This window comes from Lonchura striata, chromosome 6 (assembly GCF_050655825.1).
Source record: "Lonchura striata isolate lonStrDom1 chromosome 6, ASM5065582v1, whole genome shotgun sequence".
Classification (NCBI taxonomy): Eukaryota; Metazoa; Chordata; class Aves; order Passeriformes; family Estrildidae; genus Lonchura; species Lonchura striata.
Genome location: NC_140708.1, coordinates 25,596,109 through 25,618,016, shown reverse-complemented (window position 1 = coordinate 25,618,016; position 21,908 = coordinate 25,596,109). Strand labels below are relative to the sequence as shown.

At 35.2% G+C, this 21,908-nt stretch overlaps 1 protein-coding gene across 8 annotated transcripts in view; it reads right to left on the bottom strand.

The window, feature by feature from the left end:
• IDE (insulin degrading enzyme) overlaps window positions 1–21,908 on the bottom strand; it is a 53,643-nt gene that overhangs the window by 11,514 nt on the left and 20,221 nt on the right. For 7 of the 8 annotated variants that reach the window (XM_021536486.4, XM_021536483.3, XM_021536479.4 and 4 more), the window contains exons 11-18: window positions 21,290–21,393; window positions 14,577–14,679; window positions 13,474–13,596; window positions 12,773–12,855; window positions 7,330–7,474; window positions 4,615–4,725; window positions 3,193–3,313; window positions 1,607–1,698 (exon numbers count right to left, since the gene is read on the bottom strand). In XM_021536486.4, coding sequence (XP_021392161.1) covers window positions 1,607–1,698; window positions 3,193–3,313; window positions 4,615–4,725; window positions 7,330–7,474; window positions 12,773–12,855; window positions 13,474–13,596; window positions 14,577–14,679; window positions 21,290–21,393 — 882 coding nt within the window. Of the gene's footprint in view, window positions 1–1,606; window positions 1,699–3,192; window positions 3,314–4,614; window positions 4,726–6,662; window positions 6,808–7,329; window positions 7,475–12,772; window positions 12,856–13,473; window positions 13,597–14,576; window positions 14,680–21,289; window positions 21,394–21,908 lie in introns of all 8 variants that reach the window. The other variant, XM_021536480.4, reaches the window with a different exon arrangement.

Sequence of the window (21,908 nt, the reverse complement as noted above, 5' to 3'; positions counted from 1 at the left end):
TTGTAGCCTGCACACTGGAAATTACAGGAACTTGCTACAAATATTTTTGGCTGAAAGCTAAAATATCTCATTCTGCATTGCCATAAACTCATAACAGAAGTGATTTTATAAGAACATAGAAAAGGTTTGAAAACTTAATAAACATACACCCTACCAACACCTCCAAAAGCTTCATGCAGTATTAGACAAAAAGATGGAGGTCTAAAAAGACCAGTTTAAAAAGTTAAAGACAATACGACTGCTCAGACATGTTCTGAACAGGATTACTTTACTTTTCATCCACTTAAAGCAAATAAATAAAAGAAATTGTCAAAAAACCCCAAGTATCAGAATGAAATTAAAGAAAAAAATAGGAATTTCAAGCAGCTAGATAAATCTAATTTTTCAAGTCCAGATTCACTGAAAAATTTTTTCATGACTGAAAGGTGTCACAAGACAATGGAAATTTTGATTTATTTTAGTTGGCAAAAAATTCTTTGGTCCAGGTTAAAATTGCTGAGTTTTATCAGTGATTATCACATCATGGGTATTCAAGGACAGACAACTTTTTCTATTTTCTCTTCAGGGAGGTTTGCAGATAATTTCTAAACATTACACAGCTATGGGTATACCAGGACATCCTTCCCAGTTCTTTAGCTGTAGGACTTTAAATAGGCACCCATTATGCCAAGTAAAGAATACACTTCTTTGACATAACTGCACCATCATGGAAATCTAAAAAAATCTAGGCATTCAGTTCTATTTCCAGAAGCAACTGACTTTTGTATACAAACACATAAGAAATAAGGAACGGAAAAGAGACTATTTTTAAATTTCTCTGCATGAAGAATACCCTCTAAAATTTTTTAACGAATACTTTAGGGACATTCTTGACAAAGAAATGTTTGTCTCTCCAAGCTATTAGCTCCTTCCTATCTTATTTTTTCCTTTACAAATTAACTCTCTCCTCTATACATTCAGCAGTCACAAGCAGCGTCTATAACAGCTCTTGCTAGTAAACTATCCCAGAGCTATTGTGACACAAAATATTGTAAACAAGCCTTATGAAAGGAGACGACAAAAACATATAAAAAAAAGGTACTAAAATTTTTATTGGTACATATTTTGAAGTATTACCTGTGACTTCATATGCAAATACAAATTGAAGACAAAACAAATGTTTCCTGAGTTTTACTCTCCTGACAGCTGACACATGGCTTGTTCATGGTTCCCCATTCCTGTTTAGCTATGTGCAAACTAAATATGGAAGGACACTGGATTCTTAAAATATTCTGAAGGTTTTCAGTGGAAGAAAGCAAGATCTGCATCACGTTATTCCATCTGCTGCTTTGACCCCAGTAATGACCTACAACACAGACTTTCAAATACATAGATCCTAAGTTGTCTTTATTAAGTTTCCAAGAGCAATATAGAGGCAGCACTTAGCCTAATAAAGCTAAAGTGGAAAAAATTATGCTCTCATACTCTATCAATAAAAAAGTACAAAGTTAAATTATGAAATGACATTTGGCATAACTGCTTCAAGATCTGCAAAGATTAAACTAGTGTTCCATTTTTATGCTGCTTTTAAATAAAAAATGTTTTATTAAGAAAGTATCAAACCAACCTGTTTTGTTATATTGCCATGGAGAAGAGCTTCAATGTGTAACCGTGACAACAGCTGTGCTATGAAGGCCTTGAGACGGGGAAGGGTGACATCTACAATACATATTTAGACAGTTAAATCACTCAACTGCATTTTCAAATTATGAAGGACCTAGGCCTAAATCATCATTCAATACAGTGCATTTCCCAGAGGAGAAGAAATCTGTCATTATGAAGAAGTGAAATCTCTCCTTAAAAATGCAACATTGGAATGCTTCCAGCTCTAAATAGCAGCACTCATCATATAGTTTATTTCACTTAGAATTCACATGCTGTCTTGACCCAGATTCAAAAAAAAAAAAAAAAAAAGTAAAAAAAAGCTGCCTTTCCAATCATGCTGAACAAACACTCATTCTCTAGAGAAAACACTTGCAATCATTCAGGTGGTGTTCTGAGGAAAAGCCTTAGTTATTTACTAAACAAGCAGCATGTCGTTTATAATGCTCAAGAAAGACTGTGCATTTACCAACCAGACTAAAAAAAGAACCTCAACTCAAATATAGTGTTTTGATATTAACTTTGGAACAAAGGCTACAGAGAAAAATATCCTAGAGGACATATGCACAACACATACACACATTCTATCTGGCCTGTCCTTGCAAAGCAGTTTTCATATAAAGTGCAAAATACAGTTTAACATACAGAATCAAAGGAGTAGGAGGAAGGATGGTTGGATGGGGTATTTATGGATGTGTGTTCTGAATCAAGCCCCTCACATAAATACGTAAGTCAGGTATTCTTCTTGAAAAGAATGTTAGTGTATTCCAAGACGATATTACAAGACATTTTGCAAATTGTCCCAGGAACAGCCTTTTAATACAACACAGTAAAATACAGGTGGGGAAAAGTTCTTCAGCTATTACTACAAACATAGAATTACCACAGAATGGTGTCGGTTGAAAGACCTTAAAGATCATGTAGTTCCAACACCCCTGCCATGGGCAGGGCCATGTCCACTAGTTCATTGCTCAGAATTCCATTCCATCTGGACTTGAAAAATCATTTCAATCTCTTAATTAAAAATTTCTTCTTCCTTCAAATATACTGTGGCACCTACTTTGTGTTAAGAGCCACAATGTTCTTTATTATTGTTGTCGTTATCTACAGAAAAGTACATTTTTTTTCTTTTTATTAGCTACAGCTCTTTATTATCTACAGAAACATAAGCTAGGATTCCCTGATCATGGAAAAAACAAAGCAGTTTGCACATTGGGAAGTACAATGCAGATACATTCCAGTGTGCCTGCAAGATGTCAACTAGAGCCAAATGATTTTACTAACGTTGATTAAATACTGGATTCACCATATCCAGGTTCATGTTCTTGTTAGTAGTTTTGCATGAACTTTTATCTGCACGTTTTGCCATTTGTGGCCTTTTCCATGAATTACTCTACTTTCTTGAAACTGGAGGGCAAGAGCAGCATGGCCAGCATCACCTTAGGCCTGGCACTGCAGGGGCTTCTCTTGAATAGTGAGTAGAGTTCAAAACAGGTACCCTTAATAGTTAGTTAATATAAGAAAACAAATAAGTAAGTGGCAGAACATTACCATCTAGAGCTTCTTTTAATTCATCTTTGGTCCAAGCAACTTCAGTCATCAGGAGTCGGAGATAATACATTGCATGCTGGTGAGGCTGTTCAGCCCTGAAGTTGTTAAGCGATCTCATGTACTAAACCAAAAAATCAGGCTCAAGTTAGAAATTCAGAAATAGAGTTCTAAACATATTAATATTGTACTCTCAACTTTGTATCAAAAAGATACAGTTTAGATATTGAGAACATTCCCTTGCTTGTTAGAACTCTTAAAAAATTGTGTTATATCACCTTAGTAATAATGCAGGCTTCTGAGCCTTTGGAGTAAGCAGAAATCATTAAGATGGTTGAAATGTGCATGAAATCAAACTTGTCCATAAAATTAATGCTTAGAAATTAAATTACTGCAGTAAACAAGAATTTAGATAAAATTTCCTGGGTAGTTGTTCTACCCAGGAAATTTGCCTTCTATGATCACTGACCAGGGGGTGCAGGAACACTGCTAATAGAAAATGTAGAAAATGTCTTTTTCTCCCTGTCACCTACTTTGGCTGACTTGTTTACACAAAATCTGGAGCATCTGGAAAATTCTCACCATGTTTTGCATGGATAAAGGATGTGTGAGAGAAGAACCAGAGAGCTTCTGCAAAAACCTCCTTTCTACTCCAGCTGCGCTTTTACAAAATAAGCAAAACCTTTTTCCTCTACCAGAGAAACTGGAAAAGTGCAAACTAATAGTTTTGGCGAGCTGCAAGCATTTCCAGTGCAGGAAAAAAGTAACCCACTTCAGGGCATGAGTGAGCAACAGCATGCCTCAGGTTGCTGAGGATGTATCCTTCTGCCTCCTCCAAACAGAAGCCAGAAGTTATCTTCCTTATCTGTCTGGCATAGACATGGGGAGAAAACTGCAATCTCCCCAGCTGATGTTACTTCTAGAAACCAGCCAGATTTCTATAATGTACTAAACCAGGTGGCTACACTGCACCAAAGGATCAAGGTCCAGGAGCCAAATCCAGGGAAAAGAAATGTTGCAAACTTTCTCAATGTTTCCTTTCCTCCTTCATCTATTTCCCACTTCTTCTATGGCTAGGTCCTATTGCAGCCTTTCCAAACTGAAAAAGAGGATTTAAAGCTAAGATTTTCCCCTCCATCCCCCTACTTAGATTTATATTCCTACCACAGCAAGCTGTGCTTCCTTGATACAGCATAAGAAAGACTGACTAAAAAAAGATTCCAGGACCAGTTATTTTTAACCAAAGAATGTTACATACATAACTCCAAGAAGCTCACAGCCACAAAAAAGAAAAAGCCATCTGAAGTCCCACTAATGCAGAATTTCACTCTCTACTTCCACAGATTGTCAGCCCTCAGATCTCCTATTAGGGCGATGCATTCAATTTTCAATTACTCCAAAACGTGAATTTCTCATGCAGCTTACCGCTTCCTTGATAATTTCAAATCGCTTTTCATCAATCTCAAAAGTAGCCATTTTCTCAATGATCTTCTTGAGCAAGATGTGCTGCTTGTCGTTATAACCTTTTACAGAGAGCTATGGAAAAAGTGCATAAGTTGCTTTAAATGTGGAAGACAAAAGAATAAAACCCTTGCCAAGTCTTGTACAATGCAATGAGCAATGCACTTTTCAATACTTACGCTAAATTCGCCACTATGGAACATTTAATCATTCTTAATTTAAATCCCTTTGCCCATCAAAGAGTAACTAACTGACAAATAGAGTATTGCATATTTGCACAGGAGTTCTAAATGCACGGAATTAATATAATCTCATGTTGGTGTAAGTGAACTGTACTCAGAATACAGATTTTAATGATTACACTGTTGAGCCTTGGAGCACAGAAATAGTTTTAATCTAGGTTTCTCACTTTAGTAATGAAGTCTGGATTCACAACCTTTAAAATACTCTCTCCAATTTACTTTAACCCTTGGTTCATAGCTATGTTGTCGATCAAAGAATATTTAAGGAGAAGTAAGCAATACTACAAAAAAGGGGTGCTATAAACAGCAGCATACTTTATAGCCAGGATGCTGCTGAGCTAAAAAATCAATGTAGTCATCCTGGAATTGTAATGACACATTGATCTAATAATACATATTTTTGAAAGTATAAATTAAATAGACTTTCTCATTCAAAAAACAACATAAAAATTTTAAATTACTGTATGATTTCATCAACCTACAGAAAATTTCTCTGGCAAAAAGGCATTAAAAGGTCTTTTTTTGCAGGGTATCTTTGGTATCTTGAATTAGGTATTTGATTGGATTTGTGCAGTTTAATTAGGAGTAAAATGAAACTTTAAAACACAAACCAACATATAGAATTCCTGCTTTTCAGTAGGAAGAATTTTTTTGTTCTATAGTTGCTGAAACATAGCTGAACAATGAATTTGAAAAAAAAGTTATCATAAATAGATTTATGACAAAGGCTAGTATCCTAAATTAGCACAGGAACCCAAGGAGTTCAACAATCACCATGGGTGACTTCTCAGAGCAGCATCTGCCCTTCCTCAAAGCATCAATATAGTCATTAATAAGTTACACTTATTAATTATAAAACTTCTTACAATACGGAAAATAATATTACAAGTTCTCAAGTAAAATTTAAAATAACTGTGACTGAAAATTAAGAAAATTACACACTTTTTTTTTAAGGAATTAACCCTGATCACAGAAACATCAGCAAACTTTGAAACTGAGGATAACCTAATATTTGCAGTAAGTCAGGTGAATGAAACAAGAAAATTGTATTTGCATTTGATTTAAAAAAATGCAGCGCTCTCTCACATAGAAAATGTAAAGACAATATACAAAATGCTTTGGAAAGTAACACTTTTACAGGAAATTTCAAAACACATTCTGGCATATTACAGTGGTTAACAAAAGCCTTTAACCAAACTTCAAGAAAGACTACTAAAATCTCCTATCATAAATCTCATAGGAGAAGCTGAATAAGAAATAAGAATTTATCATAATATCAGTATTTATCAAGTACTGTCAATGCTTTCTAAGAGATTATAAAACGTGATAAAAACAAAAGAAGAAGCCATAAATATCCAGCATTGCATTCTAGTGAACACATGCACAATCCATCTCTACAGCTCACTACAGTAGAATTAGAGAATTATAACAAAATCTGTAAAGCTGAGGATTCATTCAACAGAAAAGTTAATATTTTTATACAGAAACCAGCAATACTACTTTCCAAACTATCATGCAAGCAAGTAAAAATGTGAACCAGAATGCAACAATTGCACTACACATATGTTCACAAGACACTGCAATCTTAAAACAGGTCACTCAGTATTGATTAAGATAGTCTTGCATTGCCTTTAACTCATGAGATATATGCAAGGAAAAAAAAAAAAAAACATTAACCATCTCCTTTAGAAATGCAGAAGTCAAAGTTTTTCTCCAAGCTCAACAACTCCCAAGCTGTTTCATTTCCTCCTGTGTTCTTTTCTTACTTACAAGTATTGCATTCATTCCTGATGCAATGCCATAGACCAAACCTGAGAGGCGTGCTGCATATGTATACTCTTTTAAATCATCCTTCAATAACCTGATAAACAGGTATGTCATGTTGCAATGGAGAGGATCAGCATAAATGTAGCGACTAACAAAAAGAAAAACAAAAGAAATGCTTTGATACCTCAGGCAGTGACAAGGTAATGGATGAAGAAACATGACTGAAGAGTATGTATATGCAGCCTCATGATCAGTAGTTCTTGAACAGGAAAGCAGAAGTATACTATTTATTTAATAGCATGAAAAGGGGTTCTTTTACCCCATCAGTCAGAAAGTTTTTAGTAGATATCTGACCAACAAATATATAAGCTTGGATTAGGGTTGTCATTTTTTTTAATGGAGGAAGAAATCTTACAAACTAATTAATTTCATGAATGATATAGAAATAAAGAAGAAAATTTGTTTAACGTGAACTAAAAGACTCTTAAAGACTTTTAACAAAATTCAACTTAAAATTCAAATCAAAGAAAGGATGGCTAATAACCAAGATCAAAAGGACTAACAGCCTTTATTTTTTTATTTAAAAGTCCTTCCATCAAATCAATATAAAAATGTTGATGAGTGGAAGTAGTTTTAAGGCTCTAAGCTCTTCCTTGACTTGGGTACTTACATACATCCCATAGATGGTATTTTGGAGATCATAGTTCAAGCCAGCTAGTTCTGCTGCATATGCATACTCGTTGAGGGAGTCTTTGAGTAGTTCAAGGTACAAATAGGCCATGTTACAATGCAAGGGATCCACGTAAGCAAATGGGCTGGAAGAAAATGTTGAAAGTAAAATATGCAGTTTAAAATTATTTCTCTATTTCTTTTGGCCTTTTAAGTTTGATCTGAAGGAAACAGTATTTTCTGTGTGTTTCTGCTGATGGATCCCATTCTGAAGGACTCCTATTTCAAAGCCAAATATGAACACATCTGAGAAGGGTTACTTAGCTTGCATATGGCTTGATGACTAAATACACTCAAGACATAGTCCATTTATGCTCATAAATCAAGACATGTTTTATTTACTTGGCTGCACAGTAAGAATTCATCAGGAGTAAAATAAACTAAATATACCAACATAATTTAACAGACCAAAATGAAAGTCCATGTACTGAACATTAATTAATTAATACTCATACACTATCACGTTCTATTGCAAAAATTAAGAGATCAACAATTTTTAGTATGACAATATGCAGTACATGCCAAAGTCAGCTCAGGAGAGAAGTCTGGTGTATACGTTTTCTTACAACTGTTATTTTTTTAATGGCAACAACTCTCCAAAATCTACTGATCCATTAGGAGCACATGATCACACACAGCACTGCTGTAAATCTCTCAAAAAGAGAAATGCAACTCAAAGATTCAAATCATGCTTCAATTGTGCTAAATGCCAAACACCTGTCTGTTTCAAAGATTTGAGAAGACAAGTTATTTGTACTGTATGTATTGCTAAAATCTCTGAAGTGCACGTAAATTCATTATCAATGTCACAAAAATGATCACCAGTATCTGAAGTATTTACTGACAGGATATGGCTTATGATTCGAACCTGACTTTTTCCTTAAGCAGTCATATATTCAGGCTATTACATATGCTTACACCTATACAGCAGTGTATTTCACTGTGTATATCAACACTAATGTAATAAAACAAGACCACAACGCACAAACTGGTAACTAAAACACAAAGCAAAGGTATTTTTAAGACGGTTCCTTGTAGCTTTTAACTTCTCCTTCTGTTAAGATTAAGAAAATGAAGTGCAGGAAGATGTTTTAACAAACTAAATGAATAATTTCAAACATATATATTTGAGAAGCAGAGCCTGCTATAGTCTGAAATCTTATCCCTAATTAAACAAATACAAAATAACTGGTATTTGCATTTTTCCCTACAATGAGAATTTCCTGAGCAATTTCAAAAACTGAGCAATTTCAATATGACAAGTGATATAAATCCAATTACTACCGATTTTTTTAATTAAGACCAAATTCAAAGCAAGATGTAGGTCAATCCTATAAACCTTCCTTCAGACTCATTATATTATTTCTGGTTTTGATACTAGAATACAGGCTTAATGAGTTTGAGTGATTACTATGTCTGTATCAGTTTAAATTCTGTATTCATGCTTAGCTGGCAAAGGCCAACTGGGAATTTTGAAAAAAATCACAACTACTAGATCATTAATCCTCCAGTGGAAAATAACAGAAAACAATTATTACAACACTGCTCTGGGAGTTGCTTCCTATTATTGACAGTTTTGTAAACAAATGCTTATTTCTAGTTTACCCTTTTTTTACTAGACTAAAAGAAGTAGAACAACTCAATCACTAATGGTGCATTAAAAAAAAAAAAGAAGTCTAGTCCTTTTTCCTTTCAAACAGCTGTGACATATCTGGAATCAACACTGAAGTGCTGAGTTGCTAACTACCTTTAAAAGAATTTTCAAAGCATCACCACATTACATGGTTGTGTTACTTCATTTTAAAAAAGAACACTTTAAGTTCTTAAGTTGCAATTCATACAAATGCAAAAACTTATCATCCTCTTTCAGGCTGGGCAGTAAGTCAGATGTTTTTACTACGATGTTTCTTTAACACAAGGATGCCTGTAAGGATTTTCAGTTTTGGAACAAGGTGATTTGAAGAGGTTCATACACGTATTGTGCAATCTGTATGTTTATGGGAGAAACCAAATTCATCAACCTCCTCTTAATTTATCTACACAGCAATTACTGCTACATCTGGACTGGGATTCTTTCTTTGCTTCATGTTGATCAGGGCTGCAGGCAGAAAAAATCCTCCTAGTTTTTTTTATCATATTAAAGCAGTCTTTATCATATTAAAGTAGCCTGAACAAACTCTTGTAATCTACTACAAGGCATCACAGACTTCATATTCTGATCTAGAACTGAGGCTTAGACTTTTTATGAAAAACTATGTCATAAAGGTGGCTTTACTCACCAGCTAACTTGGTCCCATGAGATATGAGTGATTCCATCAAGTCTCATGAATAAACACCTTACATTTCATTATTTCCTTCAATGACCATCAGCATGATCACATAGAGACAGATTCTCCATGAACTTTTTTAAAATATCAAAACTAGACAAACCTGCTTACAACATCTTTTAGAGATGATGCACCCAATATTGTCAAAATCTCCTTCCTCCTGCTCACATACAATTACCAATTACCATCTCCTTTTTAAGGGAAATGGAAGAACCCTTGCTCCCAACCCTAAGAAAAAAACCCAGCTCTCATCTGGAACTGTTCCTAGAAGGAAAGAGGCAAATAATTCCATTACAATGGTCAGCAAAGCTCAAGTAACTCTGGCTTTTTATAAGGGCTCACTGAGATGAAAGCACAAAGCTAAGTGGGAAATACCATCTCCACAGGTCTAGATAAGATATCCTTGCTTGCTGCAGGAGGGCTGGACTAGACCTTTAAAAGTCACTTCCAACACAAATGATTCTAAGAAATTTTGTGTATTGCATACACTTATACCTTTGTGTGCTTTACATAAACCCAATTATTATCTTTTATCAAGATAATTAAAAGAATTAAAAAGAAGGCAAAGCACTGCAATTGCTGCTATTTGAATAAAAGATAGGGAGTTCCCATTTTGATCCTCCATTTTCTGACACTTTGAAGTTGAAACAGTTGTAACATCTGGCCTGTGGTTTCAAAAAGCAAAAGGAGAAAATGCCCAGGCAAGCTATTTTCCCCAATTACTATGAAAACCAGTACCAAGACATTATACACACTGAAAAAACCTCTGTAAAATATCCTGCAAGAAAAATTTCAAGTAGTCTCTCAAAACAAGAATAGTGGGGACATCTATGGGAGTCCCCACAACAGCCCTTCCAGCAATATCACCAAATAACTTAATTAGGCAAGAGAGTCCCTGAATTTTTTTCTAGCTTTCAGCAGCTCAACACAGAAACAGCTGCACTTTAAAAACAGTGGTATATTTTTTTAATTCAAAAGTTAGAAATTTATTTCTTGAAAGGAACATTAAGAAAGCCCATCACTGTCATGTTCACTTAAAAAGATTATCTTCCTATGATGAAAGTCATGCAAGAGCAGAATTAACATTACATCATTTTATCATACATCTTGAGGTCAGAATCAAACATTAATTGGCAATATAGACAATGCTCTTCCAAAAAAAAAGTACAATCTGTTATGGGTGTCAGTTAAGTAAAACCCCAAAATTTTAAGCACTTGTCGTGGTTTGACACAGGAAAAGAATTTTCTTGGAAGGAAGAGGTCAGTCCAGTCAGGGGTCATGTTTGGATACTGACACTTGGGGTGACCAATTGAAGGTGGACACGTCTCTGAGAACACAGAGGGGTTAAAAGCAGAATTCCCAGGAGAACTTGCTCTCTTTGGTTCCGGTCATCAGAGAGTGCAGACCTCCCCTGCCCAGCCCGGGCTGGCTGGAGCAGGGAAAGCCATGTGGCCTGGGAAGGTAGGCCAGGGGGTGAAGGATTGGGAACCGAGCTGGGTCAGTTCCTGTGGACAGAAGGGTAGAGAACGTCTGGGATGTCTTTGTTCCCCGCCCACAACCTAGAGGGAAAGACACAGAGAGCCTGCAGACACCCGGGAGTTTGCTGGCAGAGGAGAAGGAGGAGGAGGGGGGGAAGATGCCCAGCATGGGAGACAGCACAGCGTCCTGGGCCGGGATTCCTTCCGGGGAGTCCGGGAATTTTAACCCTTTCCTGGGAAATGAAGGCTTTGTGAAATATTGCTCCTCCTCAATTTGAAGGAAAGAGAGACAGCCGGGGACCTCATTTGTTAGGGAAAGAAGGTTGGGGAGAGATGATGGAGTGGCTGTTGGCTGGACTCTTCTTGTTAGCCATAGAGCGAACCAACTTCTCCAAGAGAGACTGCATTTTAGGGGGATGCAATGGTGAGCCAAGAGACTCCTCCAGCAACTACCAGTTCAGGAATGAACAGGGGAAAGCAGAGGAGGGTGTGAGGATGCCCTCTGTCTTCAGAGAAGAAAAAAAGGCGATCTCTGTTCTTGGACCCCCAGCCCCAGGGAAAATGGGGGGGACTGTAGTCCCAAAATGAGACACTGGACTGTTGTTCCTGTTGGCCCTTGGCAAAGCATCCTTAAAGAGGCCCTATAAGCAGTCTCTGTCCATGCACTGTGGTGAGAGCACTGTGACAGGGAGAGGAAAGTGTCACACTGGCCGGCGTGTCTGGGCGGTGCCATGTGTGACATGGAAACACAAGAGCAGCTGTGTTTCCTGGGGGTCTATGGTGCAAGGGAGACTCCTCTCTCCCCTGATGGACTCAGTATTGATTATGCAGAAGGATGAAGACTTGATTAAAGGTCCAAATGTGTCTCACTGTGATTTACTGGAGTTGGGTGGTGGGAGGAGGAATATTTTGAAACGTTTTCATTTCAAATTTTGTGTGGTTTTTTTTTTTTCCCCTTTTATAGTAGTAGTAGTAGTGTAATAAAGTTTTCCCCTTGTTATTAAGTTTGGCCTGCTTTGCTCTGTTCTCGATCGCATTTCACAGCATTCAATTGATAGGTTACATTTTCATGGGGGTGCTGGCATTGTGCCAGTGTCAAACCATGACACACTTTTTAAACTGATTTGCATTATACAAATTAAAATAGAATTTGCGCCTGAAGCTATTATCAGAATATCATTTCATAAAGAAAACACATGTTAAAATAGCTATGATTTAGTAATTAATTTTAAAATACACAACTGTTTTTAAAGAGGAATATTGCAATATGTAGTGGGGTCTATTGGCAGGTATATTTCAAGTATAACAAATAAAATACAAAAAAAATTTGATTTAAAAGTATTTTTAGGTAAATATTTCCTTTTAATATAGAAGAAGCACATAAAATGTCTTGCTACTCAAATACTGCATATTATAGATGCGCCTTCCTGCATCTAAGCCTTATTACATATTCAAAGTAAGGACAAAGATTCTTAAGTGTCAACACATGCAAGAAAGTGTTTGCTGCACAAATACAGATTCCAAATAAACAAGAAACTTTTGGAGACAACTTTATGTGATATACTTAACATTGCATACCTGAAAAATTCAAAGTTGAGACAAGCTTTTGGCAAAAAAAATTTGTCATCTTGCTTGAACCATAGTTTGCTCATAGCAGTGTCCTGTGTTAAGAAAAGAGGTTTTAAGTCATCTGACTTTTAACTGCAATATATGCCACTACTTTAAAAAAAGTCTCTTCACCACTTCAAATCAACACTTTGAATTATCCCCTTAAATTCAAATTGTTCGAATTGCTATATTCAATATATACAGTGAATACAGATATATTCAATATACTGTATTTTGAGATCACTAAATGACACTTCTCTCATTTTTCCATGCAATCACAGGCATTTTCTGTACACAGTTCCAAAACAATAGCCTTCCCTACACCCTCAACTGACTCAACATCGGTCAAAAAAATGTAAGAGCAGCAGTGACCCTTCTGCTGAATAAACAGCTCTATTGCTATTTTTATCAATTGTTGACACACTTTCAAAAGGGGAGAGAGAGTTCAAGCTGTATCTAGATTCACTTTCCTAGGAACACAAATTGTCACAGTCCAAAGTTCAGCAAGAATGAACTTTCTACTGTTTTTGTAGCAAAATATTCAAATTTTGTACTTTTTTTGTTTTCTCTACTTTGGAATATGAGATTATCTATATTTTAAAAAACAGAGGAATTAAATTCTAACTTCCCAGAAGGTTAGGCAGTAAACAGGACAAATATAGACAGTTTACCTTAACAAGGGCAGGGTACTGTGTTGCATCTTTTTCCAATGGCAAAATCTCAAAGTTTGAAGGAATAAACTCATTTTTCATTGGAAGCTTGAATTTCCCATTCAGGTCAGCATTTTGCCATTTCTAGATCAACAGGAGAAACAATGAAGCTATGACAATTTCTGCTTAATTAAAGCATATATGGGCTTATTTATTTTACACTAAACCAAAAGATTTAAAAAATGTATTCCAGTACCTTCGGTATAAATATTATCAAGATAACAGGGAAAGAGAGAAATAGCTGGAAAAAAAAGTTGGAGTAGGCTATCAGCAGGATGAACTGCTCTTGGAAGGAGGATGACAGAAAAGTAATTTTGAAAAGTTTACAGTAGAGAGGAGAATAGGTTTATATCTTATATTTTCTGTTACCGTGAACCATAAATGAAGATGTTAAACTAAACACTTAACCAAGAATTCTAATCAAAAACATAGATATGGTCAAGCTCAAGGAAGTGATCCTATGCAATGTCTGTTCAGAGCACGCCCAGAGGGTCCAATTCAGCTCTAAGGTAAATTTTACAGTCATCTCTTCTTAGAAGATCAGAACATTAACAAGTTTCAACAAAGATTTGCCCATCTAATTTTTTTTGAGTTTTGATTTTTACAATCTCATTTAACTGGCAAAACATACTTGCTTCCTATGTTGCAAAAATCAACTTCAGAAACAGTTACATAGAACAGTTTTTAAAAATTCCTTTTTAAAGTACTGATAAGTTCATTAACATATAATAAATACTTCTAAGTTTTTAAAAGTTGATGCTTACATTTTTACTCAGCCACCGGATATTAGGGATCTTCTACAGAAAAAACAGTGTAACATTCCCTGCACTTAACATGGTTTATAACCATTAAAATATATCCCTCCTATATAATAAATATTTGAAATCTAAAGACAAGTATAGCATTCTTACTTCCTTTAACATTAAACAGACTCACTGTATGATTTTCATGCTATGAAAAGCAGTGCATTTAAGTTACCCCTTCATCTATATGGAAAACTGGACAAAGAATTTACCACTGACTTTTCATTTGTAGATATTAGAATGTTACAAATTTTAACATGCCTTAATAACTTCATCAGAAATTGCTTCTTGCTTGTACTGTGTTCCATACCACTCTTCCGTTCGATCAGTTTTTCCTTCAAAAGACTTGGAAACTATTGCAACTCTGAAAACAAAGAGACACCTTGGCATGAATGTGTCTGAGAAAAGACTGAGACATTATTCCAAGCACTGTTTCTGCTCCATCACCAGCACACCTTTATTTCTGCAAACAGTCCATAGGCAATTACAGGGTAGAAGAGCAAGTGTAAGTCTACTGAATTACAAGCTAAGGTTAACCATGAAATCAGGTTACCACAGTCATTGAATTTCACTGCTTTTCTGAAGTGTTACAACCTGGGGTTACACATCAGTAGTGTTGCATGCAATTTCTATTTTTAAGATTCTGTTGTTCCAGAAAACAAAGCAGTTCTTGTAGTCTTCTAGAAAATTGATGAAGTGATTACATTTTCTATACCACCTATATGAACATCCAAATATGTGAAAATACTGATTATAGAAATTTTATTCCAGTCCTAGTGTCATAGCATCATAGATAACCTCAGATCGAAAGGGATTCATAAGGATCATCCCATGTTTAACTCCCTGCTTCTTGCAGGACTACCTAGAACTAAACCATGGGACTAAGAGCATCATCCAGGTGCTGACTGAACTAAAGAACACACCTAAAAAATAAGAAATCCAAAATAAAGAAAATTACAAACTCATAAATATTTTGTTAATAGTCTACATGGTAAGTATCAAGAAAATTCCTTTAATTCTATTGGACAATGTGCAACACAAAAGACTATTAAATGGAAGTGGCTCACTTCAAGAGTAAACAGATGTTTCTAAGAAATTTGAAATGGTCAAAAAAGGTAGCACAATTACCTGCTCTCCTGGACATAGTTGAACATCTGCCCTTGGGAAGCAGCACACTGATTCCTTGCTTTGCTCTTTTTTATTTGCTTTTGCTTTCCCTACTGAACTGACTACCTCAACCCACGAGTTTTCCAGCTTTTACCCCTGTGATTCTCTCCCTAATCCCACTGGTAGCTGGGTGAGCAAGTGGCTGTGTGGGACTTGGCTGCTGGCTGGGGTTAAACCACAACACAGGTACAAAGTTGCTAAGAGACTACAAAAATTATAAAATCTCTTAGAATTTCAGAGCAACCTACCTACCAAATCTTTTTGTGCAGTAAATTAATAAAAAGAACAAGTAAGAGTCCTAAGTGAAAAAAATATCCTAATGAAATTCCAATAATCATATGGCTAGAGCAGCAAGACCAAGATGTTTAAAGCTAGACTACACTGTTAGAATATGTCTGTTATTCACCATTTCCTCCTCCTACCCTTCTCCAAAATACTGACACTCAAGCAGTAGTGACAATCCAAGCACCCAAACATTTCCTACAGGAGCATACTAAAATTCAAGAGCTAAAAATAATTGTCTGTTCACTGTACAGAAAACAAAATTGTGGAAACCAACATTGTAATTCTTCAAGCAGTTCTGTTTCAATAGATCCTCCTGTCTTCCCTTTATCCCAAATCACTACTGGAATGATCACTGACATTTTGAGTTGTAAGAAACATACCCACAACAACAGAAACAAATCAAAAGGCGTTTTGTCTGCCCAAGAATTACAACTAAAGACCAACAGGAATGAAGACTAGGACACAAAAACAGGGAAAGAAAAGCACAGCAGGTAGAAATATTATGCCACGCAGGTATTTCAATAGATTGTAATCCATCTCTAAAGTCACCAGTTATGTAATTTTGCTTTTCATTTCCCTGTTGTGCTGTATAGCATTATGAACATTCATATGTTTTAGGACAGTATGTAAATGCACTGGGAAACCAAGACAGGCAATCTTAAATAGGACCTGTTTGAGCTTGAGCCAACCATGGATATGGAACACAACAAACCATAAATGTATTTACTTCTTTATATACATTTCTGTACATGCAAACTGTAGTACTCAATTTCAGAAACACTCCATTTCTAGAATGTGATACATATTTACTAAATACTATCCTGTTTTTCACCCTCTTGAAATCTAAATTGAAGCCACAAGACAGTGTTACTTGGGAAGAGAATGTGTGCTGTAAAATGAATGTACTTCCACAAAAGATTATCAATTATTATAATCCAGATTTACATAACGAAACTCAAGGTTCAAAAGGTGGAAAAGTAATAGACTTAGAATACATAAGTCAGTATTTGTTACATAAGCAACGAATGTCTCAAAGCAAATTTATTCTTATAAAAGATTGATTTTTTTAACCTAATTTAAACTTTGTCTTCCAAATTACGATACTGTCAAACAATGGGAGAAATTACTTTTCTCTCATTCAAATACATAACACATGACTGAGAGAAAAAGAAGAGCCTACATTTGTTCATAAGTTCCCTCACAACCATCAGTAAAACTGATGTGAGGCAACACATGTACTCAAAGGCCCTCACATATAAATCCCCTCAGAGACCAGAGTAAGGGGAAACCACACCCAGAGTTGCTGCTGGGGTTCAGCACTCTGATCCCTGCAGAAGCACAAGTTATTTCTTAGTGTTCAGTAATACTAAGTTGCTACCAAGGATTTGTGGGGGGAAATAAGTGAGCAAATTGTGAATTTCAAAATGGATGCTCAGATCCAATGCAATTAAAAACAAACAGATACATTTCCAGCATGTTTACCTTCAGAGTGAACATCACCAACTGCACTGAGATAACTTTGCTCAGAATCTGTGAAATTCCAGTAATTAGATATTTCTCTATTAACACTTTTGGCTTTCATTTTATTTTTCTTCCCTCTAGGACAGTACTAGTGCTGCACTTCTGCTATCAATAGAGAAAAAAAAACCCACTCACTATCCAGGAGAAAATGTTCTTTAGCTGCTTAATATGGTGAGTCACTATCTTCTTAAATTTTAATAAGAGCATTTATTCTGCAGATGTTGAAGGGAAAAAAAATGCCTTAGAAATGATAGGAAAATTACATTTTTCAGCTAAGATGCCAAGACACATGCCAAGTCTATTCCCTTATCTTCACAGATGGCTGGTAAAACCCAATACAGTTGGAACAAGTAAAAATAATACTTACATTTTAAAGTTCTTCTCTTGGGGAAATTAAGGCACTAAATGCAACAAGTAGTGTGTGGAGGTGGGAGGAGAATATGAATACTTTCTGTTATGGGTCAGTCAAATGGAAGTACAAGCATACCATCTGTGAGTATGATTTTTTTTTCATACTTTTTAAACTCAAAGTTTGCTAAGAATATAATAGTTGAAAATCTATACTTTTGAAAAAGACACTGAATGCAGTTACTACAATATAGCTATGCCAAGAGGTCATTAATATAGGTGAATGAAAAAGAAATCATAAATAAGACCACAATACGAAGAAAAAATTAAAATCAGTGCCAACTAAAGCATCTCAAGACAGAATGTATGCAAGACATAAAAAGAAAAAAAAAACCCAATAAAAACAGGAAAACAATACAAAAAAACAGGCAAAGTTAGGATGTGGCACATAATAATTCTTTCATAAAAAGGGAGAAGAGAAAGGTAAACATGAACATACATATCAGTAAATGGTAGATAACCAAACAATACAGATATTGAAAGCAGATGTGCTGAAGTTTTTATATAAGCATATAAAATTGCTCAAAAAAGACAAAAGAAGGGAGCAAGCTACTGAATTGGTAATTCATTATATTTATATAGATAGAGATGTAACTTTTAAAGAAGTGTATCACAAAGGGACCCTTTTAATAATATCTGTAATCTCAACTCTCTTTTAAGACAGCCCACTCAAAACAAAATCCACAGTAGTTTTTTGAATCTTCATAATGTACAATGAAATCACTTTTAGTAATACTTAAGTAAATTTTCCTTTACCCAAAATAATGGCAACAATTTAAAGTAAGATACTATGAAATTATATTCCCTGTTATATTATACTATACTTCGAAGGATCTTAAGTTAAAGATTTTTTTAAATTGTAGTGCATTTCATTCTACTTCGAATTTCACAGGTTAAATGCTTAAAATATATCTAAAAGGAATATGGTATATACAGGTTAGTATTTTCTTTCAGTCAAATGGAAGTAGGAAAGTCTAATTAGCTCAGAACTTTAAACATCTGATACCCAAAAAAATTTAATTTCCCCTGAAATTCCCACTTTTAAATCCAACAAAAATCAGCTTCCAGTACTATTACAGAAGCTACACAGAAGCGCAACCATAACTTTTTAGTCTACACTGAAAAAAATGCATCATCTAGGGCAGCTGGAAAAGGCAACATGACACTTGGGAATCCTAAATTTGGGCTGATGTTCTTCATTTCTTGAAAATACAAATAGTCTGGACATGGAGACAACTAAGATGTGAATGTACAGCTGTTGTGGCAAATACAAACCAACACAGTCTTCGTCCACCCGCAATAAACACAAGTTACCATGACTGACCATACACCACTCAAACTCAGAGCACGCCTCCTGCTGCATCATTACAGACCTCCTGCAGGCCTCATGCCATCCATGTTAGAATTGCACTGCTCTGCTGAATTTGGCTGCTAGAACTGCATTTAATCAGTCTCTGGACAGTCTCTAGTTTGTACGTATTTGTATTTAAGCCTTAGTGGGACAGCTGACCTGTGGGCATTTAAACTTCAGAGAAATAACCCACTTGTATTTATTATCTTTAAGCCCTACTAAAATCACTGCAACAACGACAATACATCATATCTTTAACAGTTAACTGAAGAGGCCATAAAAACAGGTTTATTCCAGTTCTGAAAGTCTTTTTCTCCCAATATTTAGCACCTTTTTTATATAAGATTTTAAAATTACACTTTCCTTCATCTATTAAACAACATCTATTTCTTAAGTCAGGTAAAGTGAAGAGACAATATAGTAAGTCCTGAAGGAAGATTAAACATAACATTCAGCACCAAAGAGCACCAGCTAGAAGAAATCAAGGTAAGACACATGACATTTGAAGCCCCTAATTACAGAGACCCACAGAAGTTACTGACCAGTGACCAATGATGAGACACCTATCTCCATTACCTGAAGCATCAAACTATTATTAGTTGCTTAATATACTAAAGTTCATCTTCAGTTCATATTTTTTCTAGATATACTCCATCTTGAAAAAAAAAATCTAATTTTTATTTAAAATTAATCAACAATTACCAATTGTGGAGAAAATGTCCATTTACCAGAAGTCACTTCCTCAAATGGGAGAAGACTGATGTAACCCTACAAAACTACTATAGGAAGATACATACCATGGTAAGCTGTTATTTTCTCTGCTTGCTAACTTTTCAAGTTATGCTCCACCTAAATTTTGCATCTTTTTATAATTACTTTTTTCTCTCTAATTAGATTCTTGCTCATCTTGTGCTCTTCTTGTCCAAGCCGCCTTTATTTCAGCAATGGACAAAGAGAAATGCAGAACTGCAAAGTGCAGCTATGGGCCTGCATTACCTACAGCAAAAGAACATTGTGAAATAGATGTTTGCTCTGTCACTGAAAAAACCACACCACATTCTTCTAAACACCACTGCCACTAGTCTTATGCTTCTGGCCACATTCCATTGACTTGAATTTTCTCCCTCTACTGGTATTCTCTACACTTTCCTTTCTCACACTAACAGCTTTTGAACTATATTCATTATGGCTGTCTTTTGCTGAAGTACTGACAGCAGGAAAGAATGTCAAAAGACTGGCACAGCCAGCAACAGGAGTAACACAGCAAAGTGGTGAGTGGTTTGTAGCATGCAACAGCATCTGACAAACTAAAGAATCGATCAATGTGTGTACCTGTACTAACTTCCTCCAGTAATTTTTCAGTGTTTAAGTAAGAAGATGCTTTGGAAGTCCTCTGGGTAGTAACAAAGACCCAATTTACATTATGAATCAGATAATATTGACTATTTTCTTGCAATGTTAAGAGCTACGCTTCAAAGATATGTGAAGCTATAATAAACATCAGATCTCATTAACACCTGCAGCTTCTTTACTAAATCAGCATCTGCTCAGGTTTACCTATTGCTTCTAAGCAATTCTAAAACCAATTGGAAGTTCACATTCATGAGGAATTTGGTTAAGTTTTCTACAGAAAGCAAGTAATTAAATGTTCTCTATGTTAATTACTAAAAACAGTGCTTATATGCTAGAGGTATCAAATTTTCAAGAACTTGGATGGTAGAGTAAGATGAAAATACATTCAAAACAGAGAAGTATTAAATACTTTGGGAAAGAGAACTGGAGATTTTCATTAAAGTAGTGTTTGTTCAAAATATGCTCTTTTGACATAGTCAAGCTTCAGCTGAAGTATCCTACACACATTACACACAGATGCACACCCACACACAAAGACACAGGCCCTTCTTTAAAGGGCATTAATTACTATGGCAACCACTGTTGCTGATATAGGCAACTCCATTTATTCTATCATTACTTACATATCCCCAGAAACATCAGAACCCCATGACATTTTTAAATACAGTTCATAATTCAAGTTTATCTGACTGTATCCAATAATTATTTGAAATACATCAAGCTTTGAAAATAAATGAACATATATCTAAGACCTTCTCATATAAAGAAACATAGTAAAGATTTTTCAATCACATTTACTTTCGAGCTGCAAGAGACACCTAAGATTTTGTGTTTCCATTAGTTCATCTGCTTTCTTATGATGTTTGTGTTACAATACAGTTTAACTTACCGAACATTTTCTGGTCTCAATTTATCCAGTACCATCTCTATTAAATCAGGCCTGAATTCTTCAAGCAAATATTCAGCAGCCAATACTTCTTCTATAGGATAATACTAAAAAACAAAGCAGAGGAATATGTAGACAAATTTAACAAAACTAAGCATGAAAAAGCTATGGTTCAGTAGAGGAAACAAAAGCAAACACTTCTGGTCACTAAAGTTGTATTACCTTGGTAATTTCAAATTAGGAATGTGTGGGATGTTTTAACATCTCCCTCAAAACTAAACAAGAGGAAGTAGCATTCCAACTGTGCAATCATATTTCTCAGGTATTAGGCAATTTTACATAATTTGTATTTATTCTTCTCTTTTAGAATATTTAATGTCTCAATATAAAACTCACCCACATTTAAATATTATTTTGATTAAAGTAAAAATAACAAGGTAAATGCTGACCCCTGCAGGATATTTCTGAACATAAAAGAAAACCAAGTACTCACAAGAGTGCATTTGGGGAAAACAAAACATAAACAAGCAAAATAAAACAAAGAAACAAAAAAACAGGTGTTTTTAGGAGTCTTGAACAGTTCAATTCTTATTTACAATAATTTAAAGCAAATTATATTTCA